Raw genomic sequence first — 24,697 nt, forward strand, 5'->3', positions numbered from 1 at the left:
TGTCACTGCACTCCACCTGACAGTGAAAGCAACAGATATGGTCTGCTCCGCAAAGTGCCAGAGCGGATGCACTATCTGCTATGAAATACTTATCATTTGATTTTAAGAAAATTATTAAGTGAAAAAAATTGATTATTTCCCGCCTTACAGATTGATATTTTTGCTCAATAAATAACTGAATTACTTTTTGTTATTTGTCATAGTTACTATGCTGCACAAATCTGAGTAAATGACTGCACATAACTTTTGAGTCTACAGAGGAAAATATGTAGTGCGCACATTTTGCATATAGTTCATTTTATGTCACAAATACCTGTATATGAAATGCAGTCAAGATATTGAAACTGTATTTACAGTTGAGAACAGATTGGTATCTCTCTTAGTTATTGAGGTTTTGGATTGTAAATGTGGCAAATGGGTCACACGCAGCACACCCTGTGCATAACAAATTGTGTGGTCATAAAACTCGTCATGTTTCATAAACAGTTCAGATATCAATGTGAGGATTTCTGCACATGACAGCATGAAAAGAGGACATATTTGTTGTATGAATAAGTCTCGAAATGTTTTTGTTCAATTTTTGAGTGGAGGGAAAACAAGACTCCCTATAAACTATGCATAATGGGTATCTGTCGGATTCTTATAGCCAAAAGACGAGTGAGAAATTGGTAAAGGGGTATCAAAGTGACAGAGAGAGCTCTACCGTTTGGGAGGACGGGGCAGGAGGAAAGGGGGGCGGCAGGCAAAGGCCTTGAAAGTAAACAGGGTAATTAAGGAAACCTTAATTAGAGGTCTGACGGAAAATTGAAATATTTCATGAATAGTTGCTACCAGTTACGTAAATGAAGCGCTGAAAGTCCATCTCTTCAAGGCCTGGCTATTTTGCACGCAAGATACACTGGTGTGATATTTAACTGTCAAAAAGGCTTCCTTCCAATCAAGTATTAAATTTATGACAATTCATGAATAGAAGATGCTACAAAGGTAAATTATGTGTCACTAAGAGCATGCCTTGAAAATTAAAAAAAAAAAAAAAAAAAAAAAAAAAAAAAAAAAAAAAAAAAAAAAAAAATCAGTCAAATATTAAGTGAAATGATGTGTCTAAAAGAAACAACAGAGATCAGAGAAACAATTGACATGCCTTTGAGTGATGCTCTAAATTACGAATAGCAAAAATTTTGCTCTAATCTATTTAATCTATTTTATTTCATACATTTCGTTTTCAGAAATTTTGTGTGTTTCATTAATGCAGACTATTTAGGTTAATGGAAACACTTGGGATTCACAATGACTGTTACATTCCCAACAATCAAATGTCAGTACAATTTCATGGCTGTTCAATGTGTGGTGTTTTCTTTTTCTTTTTTTTTTTTTTTTCTTTTAAGAATTTACTGTGGGTGATGTACTGTGATAGGGGTGTCTACACTTAAAGATCAAGCACTTTGGGAAGACCTTAAAAATATACTTCGAGATGCAGTGTAAAGAGTATAGATAAAACTTAGTACATAGAACAGGTGATAGATTTGTAGTTGGGTCAGTCAAAATATAAGAAGTAGCCGGAGATAAACCCATGACGAGCAAAATTACCAGCCAATGATGCTGCCGTTATGCAACCAACACCTCATTCTGAAAGCTGCTCATTTTTCTGTATTTATATTAGTCAGTCACTCTTCTTCACTTATTGGCTGTTGGAAGTTCTTGACCACATAAGAAACACTTGTCTTTAATTCATTGATGAGATAGTGGAATGCATTTCTGCTCATTCACGTATATTTGAAGAATCTGTCTGGTGGTCTTCGTAGTTGATGATATAAGTTATGAAATTCTCCATGAAGATTCCTCCGTTTGTGAACTGGACACACCGCTCCTTTATTGCCTTATTTACCCAAGTAAACCTAATTTTGTTGCCTCATTCTCAAGCTACAACATTGCATGATTTACAGGCACCATTTTACAGAAACAGCCATCTTGTAGCAAGAGATCGTCACTCACATGCAGGACACCAGGGCATTTTGCCTCATGCTACTGCTCATAGCTGGAAGGCTGTGTATCCACATGTTACACTCTGTCAATCGCTTCTGCTGCGTGTGTAGGGTGTGGCCTAAGTTTCCACAAACCTTACTCTTTCATTTCCATAATAGCTATAACAATGCAAACTAAAAATTACACACTGGACTAGTGTTTGTTAGCCATTCATGGAATCAATATTATGCCTTAACACACTACTCACAAGTTAGAGAAAGATTTTGATAGACCATTTTTAGCCATTTTCGACCACCGGGTAAGTAGATTCCTTAGAGACCAACAATTTGCCCCTGTCAACCATTTTCTTGTTGCAGAACAACACTGAAAATATCAGAAGTCAAGTACTTCCACAAAAAGTGAGAAGAAACTGCAGTTGATTCTATTCCATTTGTTTCATGTTGTCTAATAGTTTTGTCACTTATCATCTGAGTTGGTAGTAAATTTATGCAGTCCATATAGTTTTAATTACAAAGCTAATATTTCAGTGTCTTGATTTACATTATCAATGCTTTCATATCAAAAAAGGAATACTAAGTAAAAGGGCAAACTAGAAGTCATTACAAGAACAAAAATGTTACTGGAATATTAAAATCAAACTTCCCCATATTTTTTTTTATTTAACGTACAGTTTTCTTTACAACTAAAAGTAACAGGAAACACCAAGGGCTAATTCCAAGCTCTAATCAATCACTTCTCTTAAGATTACGCTAAGTTTCTCTTGCTAACCACTAAGCATCACATGGGTGCTAAAAGGACAACTTGGAGAATTGGAAATTAGATAAAAATGCTCAACAGGCATAGCAGAATATCCATTGAAGTCTACACTCATAGTTCAAAACAGTTTACTTCCCTTTAGCACCACTTTACTGTGAGTAACGACACATTCTCAGAGACAAGAAAAATGCAGGTATCTCCTAGGTTCTTGGTCAGCAAAGAATAATCATAAAGAAATACTACTGAAGTACATTCGTTTAGAAATATGAAACACACTCTATACTGGTGTCTTATGAGTTATTTGCACACCAAAAGTTTCCACTACAATGAAATTAAGCTCATATGGTTTGCCCACAAGATCAGTATACAGTAGATAACTGTATCCTTTCACATTTCTTGTTTTTTTTTAAAACATTCCACTGAGATCCACAATGACACTTGATGAACAGAATCAAATCCTATGAAATATTGGACAAGTACTGTGAAATGACTGAGGACTTTTCAACAAGGAGGAATCAATATACATTGCTCTTAATGGGGAGAAATAAATTATCAGATCTGAAGGTAGGAAGTCTTCTATGACATTACTGTTCACGATCTGGAGTGTAATGTCAGCAGGTCCATAAGAATATTAGTGAACAATGCTTCTGTGTACCGAATACAGAAGTAATAATGCCAGTAAATTGCAACAAAATGCAGGGGGGGGGGGGGGCACCTGCAAAGGATCACCACTCTGTGCACAGACTGGTACTTGACCCTGCCAAATGTAGGTGACACGTTGATATAACTGTGCAAAAAGTATCAGTCTTGTTTGATTAGACTAGTGCTAGTATATCAATGGAAGCAGTAAACCATCTAAGAGATTAGATCTGGAGATATTTAATGTGCAAATAACTCACAAAAGTATCTGCAGGAAAAGCAGATACCAGCTTGAGAGTCAATGAAGGTATTCCATGGAAATGTAATCCAGCCACAAAAGTAGGAATCTCAAAAATCCTTCATCGGAGGCATTCTTGAGAACTGCTTATTAGTATTGTCTCTTTAATTGTATGATTAATACTACACTATGTGATCAAAAGTATCTGGACACCCCCAAAAACATATGTTTTTCATGTTAGGTGTATTTTATTGCCACCTACTGCCAGGTACTCCGTATCAGCGACCTCAGTAGTCATTAGACATGGTGAGAGAGCAGAATGGGGTACTCTGCGAAACTCGCAGACTTCAAATGTGGTCAGGTGATCGAGTGTCACTTGTGTCATACGCCTGTACGCAAGATTTCCACACTCCTAAACATCCCCAGGTCCACTGTTTCCGATGTGATAGTGAAGTGGAAACGTGAAGGGACATGTACAGCACAAAAGAGTACAGGTCAACCTCATCTGCTGACTGACAGAGACTACCAACAGTTGAAGAGGGTCATACTGTGTAATAGGTGGACATCTATCCAGACCCTAACACAGGAATACCAAACTGCATCAGAATCCAGTGCAAGTACTATGACAGTTAGGCGGGAGGTGAGAAAACTTGGATTTCATGGTCGAGCGCCTGCTCATAAGCCACACATAATGCCAGTAAATGCCAAATGATGCCTGGCTATATGTAAGGAGTGTAAATACTGGTCGATAGAACAGTGGAAAAACGTTGTATGGAGTGACAAATCATGGTAAACAATGGCAGGGTGTAGGTATGGCGAATGCCCGGTGAACGTCATCTGCCAGCGTGTTGTGCCAACAGTAAAATTCAGAGGCGGTGATGTTATGGTGTGGTCGTGTTGTTGATGGAGGGGGGCTTGTACTCCTTGTTGTTTTGCGTGGAACTATCACAGTACAGGCCTACATTGATGTTCAAAGCACCTTCTTGCTTCCTACATTTGAAGAGCAATTCGGGGATGGCGATTGCATCTTCCAACACAAGCACCTGTTCATAATGCACGGCCTGCAAAGGGTCCTGACCTGTTCCTATGGAACATCTTTGGGATGTTTTGGAAGCCAACTTCGTGCCAGGCCTCACCGACCAACATCGGTAGCTCTCCTCGGTGCAGCACTCAGTGAAGAATGGGCTGCCATTTCCCAAGAAACCTTCCAGCACCTGACTGAACGTATGCCTTCGAGAGTGGAAGCTGTCATCAAGGCTACAGGTGAGCCAACACCATATTGAATTCCAACATTACCAATGGAGGGTGCGACAAACTTTTATGTCATTTTCAGCCAGGTGTCCCAGATACTTTTGATCACAGAGTAATTTACAATTAATACAGATACAGAAGATAAAATAACAGCTGTCTGTCACAGAGATGACTAGTCACCTACAGAGGCACAGGTTACAACAGAGGAATTTCTACAGTACACGTTCCAAAAGTTAGCAGTGTTCACTTCAACCCACATATATCTCATGAAAGAAGCTTAATAGTAAAATCAAAGAAATTTCAGTTCATACAGGGTAATTTTTTTCCAACATGTACAAACTCTAGGGATTGATCAGTAAGAGGATACAGAACAAATAAGATCTAATGAACTTATGTCCGGAAATATATGGCTTCCATGCTAGAGACCATTTATTCAATCACACTTCGTTACACAGATGGCAGTCTAATATGCGCTGTACCATGCAGCCACAATTACAGAATGCATGGTTTCCTCCTAAAGGGTGGTACTGGTCCTCATATGTCATGCCCTAGCGCCCTGACTTGCCAAAGTAAATGGTAATGGTGTGCCTGATTCACTTCTCTTGCTGACTCACCTTGTAGTGGTTGTGATACAGGACACAATGGTTCTGTATTCAAATCGAGAGCTTGCTGACATGGTGTTTACTCACAGAAAGGCAAATGGCAGTGGGCGGCGAGCAGCAAGGTTGTATCAGGAGACATATCCCCATCGACAACAACCACAACCACAGCATTCAATCAAATTCACCTTGGAGGTTGAGAGTGAGGTCGAACTCCCGTTCCTAGAAGTGCTGGTATACAGAAGATCTGATAACAATCTAGGTCTAAGAGTGTACAGAAAGCCAACTAACACAAACAGGTACTTAGATGCCATTTCCCACCACCACCCAGCCCAGAAACAAGCAGTACTCAACACTCTGCCTTCACGTGCCTTGCCCGACAACTTTGAATCAGAGTTGAATTTTTAAAAGAGGACATTCAAGGCAAATGGATATGATAGTTATTCAATCGACAGGGCTTTTAGGCGGAATATTTATACCACTAATAAGAATGATGAGGAACTGCCTTCTTACTCCGTCAGATTGCCGTTTGTTTCTGGGGTCACTGACCGCATAAGCAGAATTTTAAAGAAAAATGGTGGTGGTGCTTAGTGTTTAACATCCCGTTGACAACGAGGTCATTAGAGACGGAGCGCAACCTCGGGGTAGGGAGGGATTCGGAAGGAAATTGGCCATGCCCTTTCAAGGGAACCATCCCAGCATTTGCCTGAAACGATTTAGGGAAATCACGGAAAACCTAAACCAAGATGGCCGGAGACGGGATTGAACCGCTGTTCTCCCGAATACGAGTCCAGAGAAAAATGGTATTCAGACATTTTTCTTTAGTCAAAACAAAATAAAAGACTTTTTCCGATGGAAAATGGATGCACCTGATTACCTCCACAAAGCAGGCGTCTATCAAGTGTCATGTGGCTGCGGAAAGTGTATATAGGCGAAACAGGAAGAACTGTTAAAGAACACATTAAGGAAGACGAACAGCACATGCTACTACAACAAAGTGCAAAATTGGCAGTAGCGGAACATCACGAGAACTGTGGCTCTGACATTGATTTTAATAACGTATGTGTACTGGCTAAAGAAACAAACATTTATAGAAGAAAGGTCCACGAAGCATTTTGAAATTTCTAAGAATGCATCTAATTTCAATAGAGAGGTTGCTATAGGCTTCTGGCATCGTGGCTTCCCACCATCAAGGAAGTAAATACGTGGGTGCGGTGTGGTAGCAGCATAAACAACGCGCTGCAAGTAACCTCGGCAGACAATAATATTTTGGGTAAACATTCCCACTCTCTTGCTCTGTCCGATTCGAATCTTGACGACCAGCCAATAGTGGTAGCAGGGATTTCAACCACTAACCCTTCTCCAGCATAGTGTGGAATAGTGCCTTTCTATCCAATGGTATCCACAGGAGATAAGCTACGAACGCCCCTCCTTCTGTATTAGCCTACGACTATGGCCCACCAGTGGTAGCCATATGAATTTTAACCAATACTATCACTTCCCTCCCCCCATGAACCATGGACCTTGCCGTTGGTGGGGAGGCTTGCGTGCCTCAGCGATACAGATGGCCGTACCGTAGGTGCAACCACAACGGAGGGGTATCTGTTGAGAGGCCAGACAAACATGTGGTTCCTGAAGAGGGGCAGCAGCCTTTTCAGTAGTTGCAGGGGCAACAGTCTGGATGATTGACTGATCTGGCCTTGCAACGTTAACCAAAACGGCCTTGCTGTGCTGGTACTGCGAATGGCTGAAAGCAAGGGGAAACTACAGCCGTAATTTTTCCCGAGGACACGCAGCTTTACTGTATGATTAAATGATGATGGAGTCCTCTTGGGTAAAATATTCTGGAGGTAAAATAGTCTCCCATTCGGATCTCCGGGTGGGGACTACTCAGGAGGACGCCGTTATCAGGAGAAAGAAAACTGGCGTTCTACGGATCGGAGCGTGGAATGTCAAGGTCCCTTAATCGGGCAGGTAGGTTAGAAAATTTAAAAAGGGAAATGGATAGGTTAAAGTTAGATATAGTAGGAATTAGTGAAGTTCGGTGGCAGGAGGAACTAGACTTTTGGTCAGGTGAATACAGGGTTATAAATACAAAATCAAATAGGGGTAATGCAGGAGTAGGTTTAATAATGAATAAAAAAATTGGAGTGCGGGTAAGCTACTACAAACAGCATGGTGAACGCATTATTGTGGCCAAGATAGACACAAAGCCCATGCCTACTACATTAGTACAAGTTTATATGCCAACTAGCTCTGCAGATGATGAAGAAATTGATGAAATGTATGATGAGATAAAAGAAATTATTCAGGTAGTGAAGGGAGACGAAAATTTAATAGTCATGGGTGACTGGAATTCGTCAGTAGGGAAAGGGAGAGAAGGAAACATAGTGGGTGAATATGGATTGGGGCTAAGAAATGAAAGAGGAAGCCGTCTGGTAGAATTTTGCACAGAGCATAACTTAATCATAGCTTACACTTGGTTCAAGAATCATAAAAGAAGGTTGTATACATGGAAGAATCCCGGAGATACTAAAAGGTATCAGATAGATTATATAATGGTAAGACAGAGATTTAGGAATCAGGTTTTAAATTGTAGGACATTTCCAGGGGCAGATGTGGACTCTGACCACAATCTATTGGTTATGAACTGTAGATTAAAACTGAAGAAACTGCAAAAATGTGGGAATTTAAGGAGATGGGATCCGGATAAACTGACTACACCAGAGGTTGTACAGAGTTTCAAGGAGAGCATAAGGCAACATCTGACAAGAATGGGGGAAAGAAATACAGTAGAAGAAGAATGGATAGCTCTGAGGGATGAAGTAGTGAAGGCAGCAGAGGATCAAGTAGATAAAAAGACGAGGGCTGCTAGAAATCCTTGGGTAACAGAAGAAATATTGAATTTAATTGATGAAAGGAGAAAATATAAAAATGCAGTAAATGAAGCAGGCAAAAAGGAATACAAACGTCTCAAAAATGAGATCGACAGGAAGTGCAAAATGGCTAAGCAGGGATGGCTAGAGGACAAATGTAAGGATATAGAAGTTTATCTCACTAGGGGTAAGATAGATACTGCTTACAGGAAAATTAAAGAGACCTTTGGAGAGAAGAGAACCACTTGTATGAATGTCAAGAGCTCAGATGGCAACCCAGTTCTAAGCAAAGAAGGGAAAGCAGAAAAGTGGAAGGAGTATATAGAGGGTTTACACAAGGGCAATGTACTTGAGGACAGTATTACTGAGAGGGAAGAGGATGTAGATGAAGATGAAGATGAAATGGGAGATATGATACTGCGTGAAGAGTTTGACAGAGCACTGAAAGACCTGAGTAGAAACAAGGCCCCCGGAGTAGACAACATTCCATTGTAACCACTGACGACCTTGGGAGAGCCAGTCATGACAAAACTCTACCAGCTGGTGAGCAAGATGTATGAGACAGGCGAAATACCCTCAAACTTCAAGAAGAATATAATAATTCCAATCCCAAAGAAAGCAAGTGCTGACAGATGTGAAAATTAGCGAACTATCAGTTTCGTAAGTCACAGCTGCAAAATACTAACGCGAATTCTTTACAGACGAATGGAAAAACTGGTAGATGCAGACCTCGAGGAGGATCAGTTTGGATTCCGTAGAAATGTTGGAACACGTGAGGCAATACTGACCCTATGACTTATCTTAAAAGAAAGATTAAGAAAAGGGAAACTTATGTTTCTAGCATTTGTAGACTTGGAGAAAGCTTCTGACAATGTTGACTGGAATACTCTTTCAAATTCTGAAGGTGGCAGGGGTAAAGTACCGGGAGCGAAAGGCTATTTACAATTTGTACAGAAACCAGATGGCAATTATAAGAGTCGAGGGGCATGAAAGGGAAGCAGTGGTTGGGAAAGGAGTGAGACAGGGTTGTAGCCTCTCACTGATGTTATTCAATCTGTATATTGAGCAAGCAGTGAAGGAAACAAAAGAAAAATTCGGAGTAGGTATTAAAATTCATGGAGAAGAAGTAAAAACTTTGAGGTTTGCCGATGACATTGTAATTCTGTCAGAGACAGCAAAGAACCTGGAAGAGCAGTTGAACACAATGGACAGTGTCTTGAAAGGAGGATACAAGATGAACATCAACAAAAGCAAAACGAGGATAATGGAATGTAGTCAAACTAAATCGCGTGATGCTGAGGGAATTAGATTAGGAAATGAGACACTTAAAGAAGTAAAGGAGTTTTGCTATTTGGGGAGCAAAATAACTGATGATGGTCGAAGTAGAGAGGATATAAAAAGTAGATTGGCAATGGCAAGGAAAGCGTTTCTGAAGAAGAGAAATTTGTTAACATCGAGTATAGATTTATGTATCAGGAAGTCGTTTCTGAAAGTATGTGTATGGAGTGTAGCCATGTATGGAAGTGAAACATGGACGATAGATAGTTTGGACAAGAAGAGAATAGAAGCTTTCGAAATGTGCTGTTACAGAAGAATGGTGAAGATAAGGTGGATAGATCACATAACTAATGAGGAGGTATTGAATAGGATTGGGGAGAAGAGAAGTTTGTGGCACAACTTGACTAGAAGAAGGGATCGGTTGGTAGGACATGTTATGAGGCATCAAGGGATCACAAATTTAGCATTGGAGGACAGCGTGGATGGTAAAAATCGTAGAGGGAGCCCAAGAGAAGAATACACTAAGCAGATTCAGAAGGATGGAGGTTGCAGTAGCTACTGGGAGATGAAGAAGCTTGCACAAGACAGAGTAGCATGGAGAGCTGCATCAAACCAGTCTCAGGACTGAAGACAACAACAACAACTACAACAACCACTTCTCCAGCATGAACGCCAGAAAATTCCCCCTTTATAAGTGAACGTGGCACTCGTCTCTGACAGTGTTCTATCAGTAGTGGACAGCTAAAGATCCTGAGGAAGATCCTAGCAGAGGGGTCGAAACGTCGAACATTTTAGAAGAAACATGACGCGGCCTAATAACCCAGAAGATTTTAACTTCAGCCACAGCATTCAACGTTTCGCCATTTGTCTGAGACAGGGTTGTTTCAGGAAGTAGCAGATCATAAAGGAGGTACTCAAAATGTTCCAACACCAGATTTGGAGGGAAATATGATTAACACCGTGGAAGGCAACAACCATGTTAGTACCGAGCAGCTGGCCCACCAGTACAAGGTAAGCCCGCAGATTGTGTGGAACATTCTCCATGACAATTGTTACTACCCTTATCACTTATAGTGTGTGCAGTGCTTACTAGCGACAGACTTCCCGTATCAGGAACCAGGCAACCATGATTCCAGGCTTTGTATTATCCATCATAATCACAGATGAGGCCGCCTTTACATGGAGTGATATCTTCAACTTTCATAAGCATCATCTGTGGGTTAGTATGCAGAACCCCTATGATACGATAACAGCGAATCGTCAGCATCAGTTCAACCGGAATGTTTGGGCTGGGATAATTGGCATCCGTATTTTGGGGACCAGTCTTCCTTCCACTTTGCCTAACAGCCCGGAACTATTGGCATTTCTTGCTGATGACTTTGCCTCCCCTGCTGGAAGAAGTGCCACTGATGACTTGAAGGGATACGTGACTGCTACATGATGGTGCCATTAATGTCCAGACACATCTCAATCGTGTCTTCCCTGGCCGATGGATCAGATGAGACGGACCAGTTGCATGGCCTTCTTGTTCATCAGATCTCAACCCATGCGATTTCTGGTTATGGGGCCATCTCAAAAGTATTGTGTATGCAGAGCCCGTTCCAGACATGGAAACCATTTTCAACACATACTGTAACTCTGGCTGCACAGTACAGCACGTATTAGACCACAGACTCTGTAACAAAATATGATCGAATAAATGGTCTCTAGCATGGAAGCCACACGTTCCGGACATAAGTTCTATAGAACTTTTTTGTTCTGTATCCTCTCAGTGATCAATCCCTAGAGTCTGTACACAGTGGAAAAAAAAAATCACCCTGTACAGAAACTTACTGACAGTTGATTTTCTAAGGATAACTGAACAAAACATGTGGCTTCGTTCCAGAATAAAATTTCTTATTTTGTAGTGAAAATCTTACTGAAATGAGCAATTGTGAAACTTAACAAACTGAGTGTTGGATCAGGATGTAAAACAAATCACTATACTTCCTTGAGCATTACATATGCTTCAACTTAGCACCACTCTCTCTCCTTTTCTTTTGTGGTGGTTCTGCATCATTAGGAGGACAAACTACGTGAACAGGTGACTAGTTGTACTGTATCTCTGAATTCGTCCATGGTGTTTACTGCAAGAATTCGCGTGTCAAGACCACTAAAAAGAAAGACAGGGATTCAGGTTCTAGTCCCAATTAAGAGTGTGTTTTACCTTTGATGAAGGTTCACTTTCATCAGACTGAAAGAAACTTTACTGAGATAATATTTACTCCCTTTTTTATGGATCCTTTTCAATGATTTTAAAACACACACACACACACACACACACACACACACACACACACACACACACACACACACACACACACACACACACACATCCTGGCAGATTTAAAAGTGTGCCAGGCTGAGACTCGAACTCAGGACCTTTGCCTTTCGTGGGCAAGAGCTCTACCACCTGAGCTACCCAAGCACGACTCACGCCCTGTCCTCACAGCTTTACTTCCGCCAGTATCTCGTCTCCTACCTTCCAAACTTTACAGAAGCTCTCCTGCAAAACTTGCAGGACTAGCACTCCTGAAAGAAACGATATTGCAGAGACGTGGCTTAGCCACAGCCTGGGGGATGTTTCCTCAATGAGATTTTCACACTGCAGCAGAGTGTGCGCTGATATGAAACTTCCTGGCAGATTAAAACTGTCTGCTGGGCTGAGACTCGAACTTAGGACCTTTGCCTTTTGCAGGCAGAGTGAAAATCTCATTCTGGAAACATCCCCCAGGCTGTGGCTAAGCCGTGTCTCCGCAATGTCCTTTCTTTCACAGGTGCTAGTCCTGCAAGATTCGCAGGAGAGCTTCTGTAAAGTTTGGAAGGTAGGAGATGAGGTACTGGTGGAAGTAAAGCTGTGAGGATGGGGCGTAAGTCGTGCTTGGGTAGCTCAGATGGTAGAGCACTTGCCCGCGAAAGGCAAAGGTCGCGAGTTTGAGTCTCGGCCCGCCACACAGTTTTAATCTGCCACGAAGTTTCAGTCCTTAATAGTGTTCCTAGATATTTCTTTAATGTGGCAAGAATGGATGAGTTTTACTCTATGTTTAGATGATTGGTGCAGGTGGCACACTGCTTTTCAACTCAAGTTTCCTGTGAAGAGCACTGATGGGCATCCCCATGCTCCGTTCAGAATAGTAGAATGCACCTAACTGTTCAACCATACTCTTATTTTTTTATAAAATTACTTTTTATGTCTTTTTAAGGCAGACAAGCTCAAAGGTATTTTAAAAAACTGAAATAGCATTTTTTGCATGTTTCTGTGATTCCAACATCAACTGGATTCAAACAGAAGTGCTCTCAATACTATGCCCAGATTAGATTTAATATGTTATTGACACATAGTAACCTGGTGAGTGTTAAAACCTTTACAATGAATGATCTTATGATAAATTTTTATCAGCACAATTACTTAAATTAGTGTACGCATATTAATTCATAAATTCCTTCCATGTTTCTGTTTACAAAAAGGATTTTGTAAAGTGACCAGCATCTTACCTGTCAAAGCATGAGACATTCATTGTGTCAATTCTCATAAAAAGAATTTCTGTTGCTTGAGCCAGCACCTGAAAGAGAACAAAGTTCAATAAGAATGGTGCTGATAATATGTCACATATTAAACAACATGTCATATTCTAGAATCTACTGAAATATCATATTCTATTCTGAGATGACATTACAGAGTAAATAGATATTAGGAGATCATGTAATAATGATAATCATCTATGAAGACTTTAGAAGTGAGTGAGGGAGCAAAAGTGTGCAGCTAAATATTCAGACATAATTATGCAGAAATGTGTGAAATGTATGGTAAAGGTAAGTTTACATAGGCCATAGAAACTACATACTGCTGACAATACAACCCAGTAAAGGTTGACCTGGAACATTGCCAGTCACAAATTATAGCCCATGTTCGGCAATATTTCTGGCCATCGTTGCCTGATAATATTGGTAGTAAATTTGTTAACATTGAGTGTAGATTTAAGTCTCAGGAAGTCGTTTCTGAAAGTATTTGTATGGAGTGTAGCCATATATGGAAGTGAAACATGGACGATAAATAGCTTAGACAAGAAGAGAATAGAAGCTTTTGAAATGTGGTGCTACAGAAGAATCCTGAAGATTAGATGGGTAGATCACATAACTAATGAGGAGGTATTTAATAGGACTGGGGAGAAGAGAAGTTTGTGGTACAACTTGACCAGAAGAAGGGATCGGTTGGTAGGACATGTTCTGAGGCATCAAGGGATCACCAATTTAGTATTGGAGGGCAGCGTGGAGGGTAAAAATCGTAGAGGGAGACCAAGAGATGAATACACTAAACAGATTCAGAAGGATGTAGGTTGCAGTAGGTACTGGGGATGAAGAAGCTTGCACAGGATAGAGTAGCATGGAGAGCAGCATCAAACCAGTCTCAGAACTGAAGACCACATCAACAACAATACATTTCTGGACCAGACGTGTTTACACAGGCAACAATATTGCTAAGAAATGGACAAAGGTGAGATACTAAACATGAGTATAACTCCTTACTCTTGCATTCCACAATGAAAAAAGTCAGCATGAAATTAGAAATCAGGCTTCATGGAAGTGTGGGATTTTCTTTTTTTTTTCTCCCAAGTAAGCAAACTCACTTCTTTCTCTTTCAGAATGTCGAAACACAGTTGCAAATTACAATTTTGTTTGTGTGATCATCTTTCACAGCCAGTATATCAATACACATTTTTTTATCTTGAAAATCCTTTTTCTTAGTGCAATATCTGTGTGTTCCATATATGTTTCATCTTTTATATTATAAGCATATTCAGTGGATTTTTTCTGGAAAATAGAGTTCTGATTTCCTTATACTTATAGATACAAAACTGTTCTCACCCTGAGGTTGGATTCCATTAGAAAATTTGTGCACCACACACAACAAGTATTGCAAACAAGAGAAACTCCAGGATTGGTTGTATAAATTTGAAACCATTATTATTATTATTATTATTATTATTATTATTATTGCATATTGACTACAATCACTTAATAATCATCTTCAGTGCAAGACTAAGTCCAATGGACTCATATACCCGTATACAAAATATAACTTCAAACATAGGTCCTTCGCTATGAACATCATGTTTGAAGTTATATTTTGTGCATGGTTATTACGAGTCCACTGGACTTAGTCTTGGATTGAAGCTGACCACTCTGTGATTAAAATTGATAATAATAATAATAATAATAATAATAATAATAATAATAATAACAATAACAAAAACTTCAAAAAATCAAAAAATTCAAATTTATATGACCAATGCTGGAGAGTCATTTGTAGTTCTTATAGTTACTCAGTAACTGTGCTCATATGACCTGCTAAAATGTGTGCTTCCTCTCAAGTGATCATAAGTTGGAGGGTACACTTCCACAACACTGCCGTTTTTCATAAGTGTAGTGAAAGTGCCCCCTCCGGCCTGAGGAAATGCAGATTTTGACAAGACATATGAGTAAATGTACTAACATTAATGGTGCGAATTGTTTCAAATGTAGAAGTACAAGTAAACCAGAACTGTATTTTTGTGAAAAATCCACTGGAGATACTTTTAAAAGGTGACATGGGTCTGGAACAAAAATATACTGCACCAAACAAAAAGGTATTTTCAAGTTAAATAATGAATGCTTATATTACGAAAGCAATAGCTCTGACAAGAACTATACCAATACGAGAAAGATTGTAAACCAGTTGACGACCAGATTGGCACTCACACTTGTTTTTGACTACTGCTGATTCATACAGAACTTATTTAAATATACACAGTAATGATTGCATTTAAGTCATTTATTTTTATTTTCAGATGACCGGTTTCGATCTTCTAAAAGATCATCTTCCAATCTTACATTCTGTGAAGAGGAATAAAACATGATACGACAGTTAACATTTGAAAAAGATACTAAAATAAAATAATATAGTACAAAACTCAATTACTGTATCCTCGATGACCACAGGAATCATTGGCGTGGAGCAGGTGCATCTGTGCAGGTGTGGAGAACACTGCTAAATACGACTCAGCTGCCGGCAGTTAAACAGCTATGCCCATAGTCTTTAGCATGAAGTCATTGGTAGCCAATGGCTGTGAGACTTTATTACATTGTGTGAAGAATGTGTACTAAAAGTATAATTATTAGGAGTTTGATCATTGAGAAAACAACAAAGGATATTTTGGCGTTATAAAGAAGAACCTATGTTATAAAAAGCGGTGTAATAAAGAAACAGTCACTACTCAATGACAGTGCTCATTTAAATGTCAGCTGCCCTCTAGAGGGCCTTCTGGTAAACATAAACATACAAACTGTCAATCTCTGCCTCATTTACATTTATGTTTACCAGAAGGCTCTGCAGAGGACAGCCCACATGTAAATGAGCACTGTCACTGGATAGTCAGTATTTCTATATTTTGTCACTTTTTATAATGTATCTTCTTCTTTACAACATCAAAATATCCTTTGTTGTTTTCTCAAGACCCAAGCTCCTCATAATTTTACGCCTAATACATGTTTTTGCACAATGCAATCAAGTCTCACAAACAATAGCTACCAACGACATTATGCTAGAAACAAAGGGCATGGTTTCTGCTATTTAACTACTGGCAGCCAACCCATATGTTCACCACAAGCCAGCGTTCTCCACACCAGCACAGATGGACCTGCTCCATGCCAATGGCTCCTAGGGTCATCAAATGCATACCAGTTGCATTCTGCACTACATTATTTTCATTTAGTGTGTTATTCGACTGTAACTGTAGCATTATGTTTTATTCTTCTTCACAGAATGTAAGATCTGAATATGATCCCTTAAAATATGGAAGCCGGTCATCTGAAAATAAAAATAAACAACTTAAATGTGATCACGACTGTGTGTACTGAAATAAGTTATAATACAAAAATTCATACAGGAGTTTAACGTACCTTTAAAAAAGTGTACTTTCATCAATATTCCTCTTTGTGCCAGATGTTCACAACACTTTTGTGAAAGACTTAAGGAATTCGTTAAGGCAGTTTGAAATACTAATCAAATGCTTATGTTAAAATATTATCAGTAAGAATGCCCTATTTCAGATTGCAGTCTTTGTATTATTACTTCCTATATTCCACAGCCCTGGCAATAGATGAACAATCACATTTACAAACTTAACATATCCCTCATTTCTCCATGTCTATATTCTTGCAGGCAACAAACAAATCAAGTGCCTCTACACACACACACACACACACACACACACACACACACACACGACTTACAAACTGGAGACAATTAAGTGACTCGGCATGTAGCGCTGTCTGTATGACAAAGAGGAAGCATGGCTGAGAGTGGGAGAGAAGCACTTAGAATCAAGAATAGAGATGACTATGGCCTGGCCATACAGAATGTTGGTGGATAACACCAACATCACATTGGGCACATCTCAACAACTCTCTGCAACAGTTTGGCCCACTAGCAGTCTTGCTATGCTGCACCACAATACTATGATGTACTGTAGTCACATTGCAGTATTACTGACTGCAACAATATTTCGGTCAGAATTGCTGTGACATTCGGCCCTTGTAAAGTAATTTTAACATTTAAACATTTATAAAGAATCATGTATCAACATGTATGATTATCTCAGACCATTACAGCATCAGATGAAGAGGGTTATGAGGTGCTTTTGAAAATATACTGAAAAACACTATACATTGTAAAATACTCCCAAAACACTGTACTTATACATGAACATTCTGTGTGTAGTACACACAATTATTAAATTTAATATGAAAGGATATACCCTCATGAAATATTTTATATTAACTACCTATGAAACTCCAAATTCAAGACTAAGCCAGTAGTTAAAAAATTAACTGGAGCAAGAAGCAGAATACAAAACAGCACACTAGTGCAAAATAAGAACAAGTCTCGACCACAGAAATCATAATTTCATTAAGTAAAATTTTTTTTAAAATGTTTACTATGAGTTTATGATAATTATTTATAAACATCTTGTACCTTAGTACCATTTGAGACAGAAGTATCTGTGTAATAACTTCAAGTTGATCAAATATTTTTCAAGGAAGACGCAATACACGAAAGTCACAGATCACGTAAACAGAGTAAGACGTGTGTACACTTTAACAGTCAAATCATAACCGAGTCCAAGTCTAGTGGCCATTGACTGGCTGGCCGCTTAGGTGGTGGAGGTGCTGCCCCTGCATGGCTGGCACACAGCGCCGCATGTAGAGGACGCGCGTAACTGCGGGGCGGCACTTTGAAAGATCGGCGAGTCACAACACTTTTCCCCCCTTTGAAACTTTTGCACAGGTCTCGATGGAGGTGGCCTGTAGATTGCTAACGTCCATAGGTGTTGTTTAACTGGCCGTAAGTCTCGAGGAGGAGGCTTCTCGTATGGACGGAAGTGTCCCCGATGATAACAGGTCGAGATGACGGGGGACCTGGAGGTCGAATCTGCTGGGGCTCTGTGCACCAATCTGCCCGTTGCGGCAAGTCTGGTTGTTATAACAGGAGACACAGGTGATGTGTCCGCGTCCGTAGGAGAAGGAGGCGAGTAGAGTTGCTCCGACAGATGACGGTCACCTGGTTCCTGCATTGCCGGCACTCGAGGCTGAAGCTGGTCCGAATGATGTACTGCAACACCCGTGTCCGTCTGGATTTCATACAGGCGGTGGCCACGGTGTCGTATGATGTGGCCACGACTCCATTTTGGCAACCTGCCATATCCCCGTACCTATACAAGGTGTTCGGCGGTGAACCGGCCAATTGAAGGCACCCGCGGCCGTGAGGTGGAAGGCCGCAGAAGATAAAGTAGCGTGCGGGGCTGTCGGCCGTGTAAGAGCTCAGCCGGGCTGTGGTCACCCGTGGGGGTGAAACGGTAAGAAGCCAGAAATTGGAGTAGGGTATCATTAGCAGAAGAAGTCAGGAGTTTTCTCATCTGAGCCTTAAATGTGCGGACCAGTCGTTCAGCATCACCGTTTGGCTGTGGATGGAACAGAGGGGCTGTGACACGCACGACGCTGTGATGGGCACAAAAATCCGCAAAATCGGAAGAGGCAAATTGCGGACCATTATCAGCTACAAGAGTAGAGGGAAGGCCTTCCAAAGAGAAAATGCGAGCTAGAGCATTGGTGGTTGCTGTGGTGGTAGGCGACTTGCAACAGACAATGAAAGGAAAGTTAGAGTAGGTGTCAATAATGAGAAGCCAATAAGTAACTAAAAAAGGTCCCGCAAAGTCAGCACGAATACTCTCCCAGGGCTTCTCAGGCGAAGGCCACGGTGACAAAGATGACTTCGGGACGGCGGCCTGTGACACACAAGGGCCGAAGGCAGTGACCATGTGTGCGATTTCAGTGTCGATGCCGGGCCAGTACACATGACAGCGTGCCAGAGATTTTGTGCGAGAGACACCCCAGTGCCATTGGTGAAGGAGGCGCAAAGATGCAGGTACCACAACATGCGGCAAAGCATTTTCGATGGAAAGGAGAATAACACCATCCCTAGCCGTGATGCGATAATGCAAAGCGTAGTAGTCCTGCAACAGATCAGAAGTCTTAGCAGATGGACGATCTGGCAAACCCTTCTGAATACAGTGTAAAACCCGGGAGAGGTTAGGGTCAGAACCCGTAGCAGCCGCGAACCGGTCCCCAGTGATGGGGAACCCATCCACCACCTGCTGCTCGGCAACATCCAGGTGGAAACACAAAAGTTTGTCCCTACCGAATGCCAGATCAAGATCCACGGGAAGGCGAGACAGTGCATCAGCAGTCGCACGTTGAGCCGTCGGCCGGAAATGAATCTCATAATTGAAATGAGACAAGTAAAGAGCCCAACGCTGGAGGCGGTGTGCAGCCTTTTTGGGAAGTGATGTTGATGGATGAAACAAGGAAACAAATGGTTTGTGATCCGTAACAAGATGAAATTTGGATCCATAGAGAAAAACACCAAACTTATGAAGAGCATAAATAATGGCCAAAGCTTCTTTTTCAATTTGAGAATACTTTTGTTGGGCATCCATGAGCATTTTGGAGGCACAAGCAATGGGTTATTCAGAACCGTCAGAAAAACGGTGCACTAGGACGGCACCGCCCCGTATTGAGAGGCATCCGTGGCAAGAACAAGATGTTGGCCATGTTGATAAGTAGCCATGCACGGGGCCTGTTTCAGCAGAGTCTTCAATTTCTGGAAAGCTGCACCCCATGACGCGGACCAGTGAAAAGGCACGTTTTTATGCAGCAGGCGATGCAACGGCTAAGCCACCGAATCAGCAGACAGTAAAAACTTGCGATAGTATGCTATTTTCCCCAAGAAGGCCTGCAGTTTCTTAACAGATGTAGGGCGAGGAAGGGCATCGATCGCAGCGACAGTTTGCTGAAGCGGACGAATACCGTCCCGAGAGAGTTGAAACCCCAAGTACGTGATAGATGCCTGAAAAAATTTTGATTTCTGAAGATTACACTTAAGAGCGGCAGTCTGTAAGACATGAAAAAGTGTGTGGAGATTTTGAAGATATTCGTCAGTGGTGGAGCCAGTGACAACAATGTCGTCCGGGTAATTTATACACCCAGGGACAGCGAGCAACAATTGTTCCAAGAATCGCTGAAAGAGAGCAGGGGTGTTGGCAACCCTGAATGGCAATCGGTATTGACAGAGGCCGACAGGAGCGTTAAGGACCAGAAACTGCTGGGAAGCAGTGTCGTGAGGAAGTTAATGATAAGCTTCTGACAGGTCAAGTTTAGAAAAACACTGGCCTCCAGCAAGTTTAGTGAACAATTCTTCAGGTCAAGGCATAGGGAAAGTGTCGATAAGGTATTGAGCATTTACAGTGGCTTTGAAATCGCCACAGAGACTAATATCACCATTTGGCTTAGCAACGACAACAACAGGAGAGGACCACTCACTGGAAGTGACAGGAAGCAAGTCCCCTGAAGCAGTGAGACGATCCAGCTCCCGTTTGACCTGGTCACGAAGGGCCACAGGAATGGGCCGAGCCCGAAAAAACTTAGGCCGAGCAGTGGGTTTGAGAATGATATGAGCTTCAAAGTCGTTTGCACGGCCTAACACAGGAGAAAAAAGGGACGAAAATGTCATTGACAAGGAATCCAATTGAGCACAAGGAATAGCATCAGAGACGATATTTACAGAGTCATCTATGGAGAACCCAAGAACGTGAAATGCATTGAAACCAAAAAGATTCTCCGCGTAACTATGATCAACCACAAATATGGAAACAGTGCGAAAGACAGATTTGTAGGATACCTCAGCATCAAATTGTCCCAAGAGAGAAATCTTCTGTTTATTGTAAGGCCGTAATTGCCTAGTGACAGGTGACAGGATTGGAGAACCCAACCGAAGATACGCCTGAGAATTGATGATAGTGGCAGCAGAACCAGTATCCAGCTGCATGCGAACATCTCGACCATGTATCTGGACAGTGAGGAATAGGTTCCCAGAAATGGAAGTAGTACAATCGACAGACAACACAGAATCAGAATCAGCATCATGTTCATGAACATCATGTATGCGGTCGAATTTGCAAACGGATGACACATGACCCTTTTTTTTTTTTTTTTTTGCATTTGTGACACACGGCCCAATGTTGTGGACAATCTTCCCGTGAATGTTTCGTAAAACACCGCGGACATGAAGGAAGTTGCCGTGGGTTTTGCTGCAGTTTCTTAGAGGTTTGTATACAGTTAGGCCGAAGCTGCGCTTGGGAGCGTACTGCGGCCACGTCGGCCAGCAGGGACATGCCACATGCTTCGTCAACCTCGCACAGAGGTTGTATTTCCCCGACGTCGCCCCATGCCTCTATTTGCGGCACGAGAAATTTCAAAAGACTTAGCAACTGATAGGACGTCATCCAGAGTTGGATTTGCCAACTGAAGGGCACGTTGTCTAACTTCTTTGTCGAGCACAGATCGGATAACAGCATCCTGTACCATGGAATCGGCGTAGGATTCTTTGTGTACTTCAGTAAATAATTGACACTATCAACCGAGACCCTGAAGTTCAGCAGCCCAAGGGTGATAGGATTGATGTGGTTGTTTTTGACAATGATAAAAGAAAACACGAGAGGCTAACACATGCGTTTGCTTTTGAAAATAGACAGACAGAGGTGAGCACCCTTCAGCAAAGGACAAAGACGCAGGATCTTTCAAAGGAACCAATTGCAACACCATTCGATACATTTGAGGTGAAATCCATGAAAGGAAATGACTTACATGTTTGTTCGTCTGCGACATGAAATGCTAAGAAGTGCTGCCGAAGACATTTTTCGTAATCAGACCAGTCTTTTGCTATCTCATCGTAAGGAGGAAAAGTAGGTAGAGACAACGATGAGAGACGCCCCGCATTTGATGCCGCGACAAAATCACGAATCGCATTTGTGAGAAGTGTTTGCTGTTCTAAGAGGCCTTGCAATAGTTGCTCTAAAGTAGCCATGAAAACATGTGGGTCAACGATGGAAAAGAAAAACCCCATTCTTGTCGCTAATTGTAATAACTTCAAGTTGAACAAATACATTTCAAGGAAGACGCAATACATGAAAGTCACAGGGTAGTACGTGTGTACACTTTAACAGTCAAATCATAACTGAATCTGAGTCTATCGGCCGCTGGCTGGCGCTGCTGCTGCATGCCTGGCAGACAGCCCCACATGTAGAGGAGGTGCGTAACTGCGCGTTGGCACTTTGAAAGATCGGTGAGTCACAACAATCTGATCTAAGAGTGACTGTCTGATAAAACAAATCCATCAACTACAACATCATGAACACTCATCTGCAGTAACAATGAGCTTATAATACAATATGAAAGAAATATTTAAAAAATGATATGATTAAAAAGAAATCATTTTGCTGAATGCGTTAAAAGTGTGTATGGAAAATCTACTTATTTAAATATCTTGTATGAAGAATATGTCATCACAGGCTACCTGTTGTTGTTGTTGTTATTGTTGTCTTCAGTCCTGAGACTGGTTTGATGCAGCTCTCCATGCTACTCTATCCTGTGCAAGCTTCTTCATCTCCCAGTACTTACTGCAACCTACATCCTTCTGAATGTGCTTAGTGTATTCATCTCTTGGTCTCCCTCTACGATTTTTAACCTCGACACTGCATACCAATGCTAAATTTGTAATCCCTTGATGCCTCAGAACATGTCCTACCAACCGGTCCCTTCTTCTTGTCAAGTTGTGCCACAAACTACTCTTCTCCCCAATTCTATTCAGTACCTCCTCATTAGTTATGTGATCTACCCATCTACTCTTCTGCATTCTTCTGTAGCACCACATTTCAAAAGCTTCTATTCTCTTCTTGTCCAAACTATTTATCGTCCATGTCTCGCTTCCATACATGACTGCACTCCAAACAAATACTTTTTGAAACGACTTCCTGACACTTAAATCTATACTCGATGTTAACCAACTTCTCTTCTTCAGAAACGCTTTCCTTGCCATTGCTAGTCTACATTTTATATCCTCTCTACTTTGACCATCATCGGTTACTTTGCTCCTCAAATAGCAAAACTCCTTTACTACTTTCAGTGTCTCATTTCCTAATCTAATTCCCTCAGCAGCACCCGATTTAATTCGAATACATTCCAATATCCTTGTTTTGCTTTTGTTGGTGTTCATCTTATATCTTCCTTTCAAGACACTGTCCATTCAGTTCAACTGCTCTTCCAAGTCCTTTGCTGTCTCTGACAGAATTACAATGTCATCGGCAAACCTCAAAGTTTTCATTTCTTCTCCATGGGTTTTAATACCTACACCAGATTTTTCTTTTATTTCCTTTACTGCTTGCTCAATATACAGATTGAACAACATTGGGGAGAGGCTACAATCCTGTATCACTCCCTTCCCAACCACTGCTTCACTTTCATGCCCCTCGACTCTTATAATTGCCATCTGGTTTCTGTACAAATTGTAAATAGCCTTTCGCTCCCTGTATTTTACCCCTGCCAACCTTTAGAATGTGAAAGAGAGTATTCCAGTCAACATTGTCAAAAGCTTTCTCCAAGTCTACAAATGCTAGAAACGTAGGTTGGCCTTTCCTTAATCTTTCTTCTAAAATAAGTCGTAAGGTTAGTTTTGCCTCACGTGTTCCAACATTTCTACAGAATCCAAACTGATCTTCCTCGAAGTCGGCTTTACCAGTTTTTCCATTCATCTGTAAAGAATTTGCATTAATATTTTGCAGCTGTGACTTATTAAACTGATAGTTGGGTAATTTTCACATCTGTCAACATCTGCTTTCTTTGGGATTGGAATTACTATATTCTTCTTGAAGTCTGAGGGAATTTCGCCTGTCTCATACATCTTGCTCACCAGATGGTAGAGTTTTGTGAGGACTGACTCTCCCAAGGCCGTCAGTAGTTCTAATGGAATGTTGTCTACTCCCGGGGCCTTGTTTCGAGTTAGGTCTTTCAAAGCACTGTCAAACTCTTCACGCAGTATAATATCTCCCATTTCATCTTCATCTACATCCTCTTCCATTTCCACAATATTGTCCCCAAGTACATCGCCCGTATACAGACCCTCTATATACTCCTTCCACTTTTCTGCTTTCCTTTCTTTGCTTAGAACTGGGTTTCCATCTGAGCTCTTGATATTCATACAAGTGGCACTCTTTTCTCCAAAGGTCTCTTTAATTTTCCTGTAGGCCAGTATCTGTCTTGCCCGTAGTGAGATAAGCCTCTACATCCTTACATCTGTCCTCTAGCCATGCCTGCTTAGCCATTTTGCACTTCCTGTCGAGCTCATTTTTGAGACGTTTGTATTCCTTTTTGCCTGCTTCATTTACTGCATTTTTATATTTTCTCCTTTCATCAATTAAATTCAATATTTCTTCTGTTACCCAAGGATTTCTAGCAGCCCTCGTCTTTTTACCTACTTGATCCTCTGCTGCCTTTACTACTTCATCCCTCAGAGCTACCCATTCTACTTCTACTGTACTTCTTTCCCCAATTCCTGTCAATTGTACCCTTATGCTCTCACTGAAACTCTGTACAACCTCTGGTTTAGT

The 24,697-nt window shown here is 41.1% G+C and overlaps 1 protein-coding gene across 1 annotated transcript in view; it reads right to left on the bottom strand.

Moving 5' to 3' along the window:
* LOC126281956 (nuclear cap-binding protein subunit 1) overlaps nt 1-24,697 on the bottom strand; it is a 186,743-nt gene that overhangs the window by 93,688 nt on the left and 68,358 nt on the right. The window contains exon 9 of the mRNA XM_049981328.1: nt 13,155-13,222. Within this exon, the coding sequence (XP_049837285.1) occupies nt 13,155-13,222 (68 nt within the window). The remainder of the gene's footprint in view (nt 1-13,154; nt 13,223-24,697) is intronic.

The sequence above is a fragment of the Schistocerca gregaria genome, chromosome 7 (genome assembly GCF_023897955.1).
Source record: "Schistocerca gregaria isolate iqSchGreg1 chromosome 7, iqSchGreg1.2, whole genome shotgun sequence".
NCBI classification, from domain to species: domain Eukaryota; kingdom Metazoa; phylum Arthropoda; class Insecta; order Orthoptera; family Acrididae; genus Schistocerca; species Schistocerca gregaria.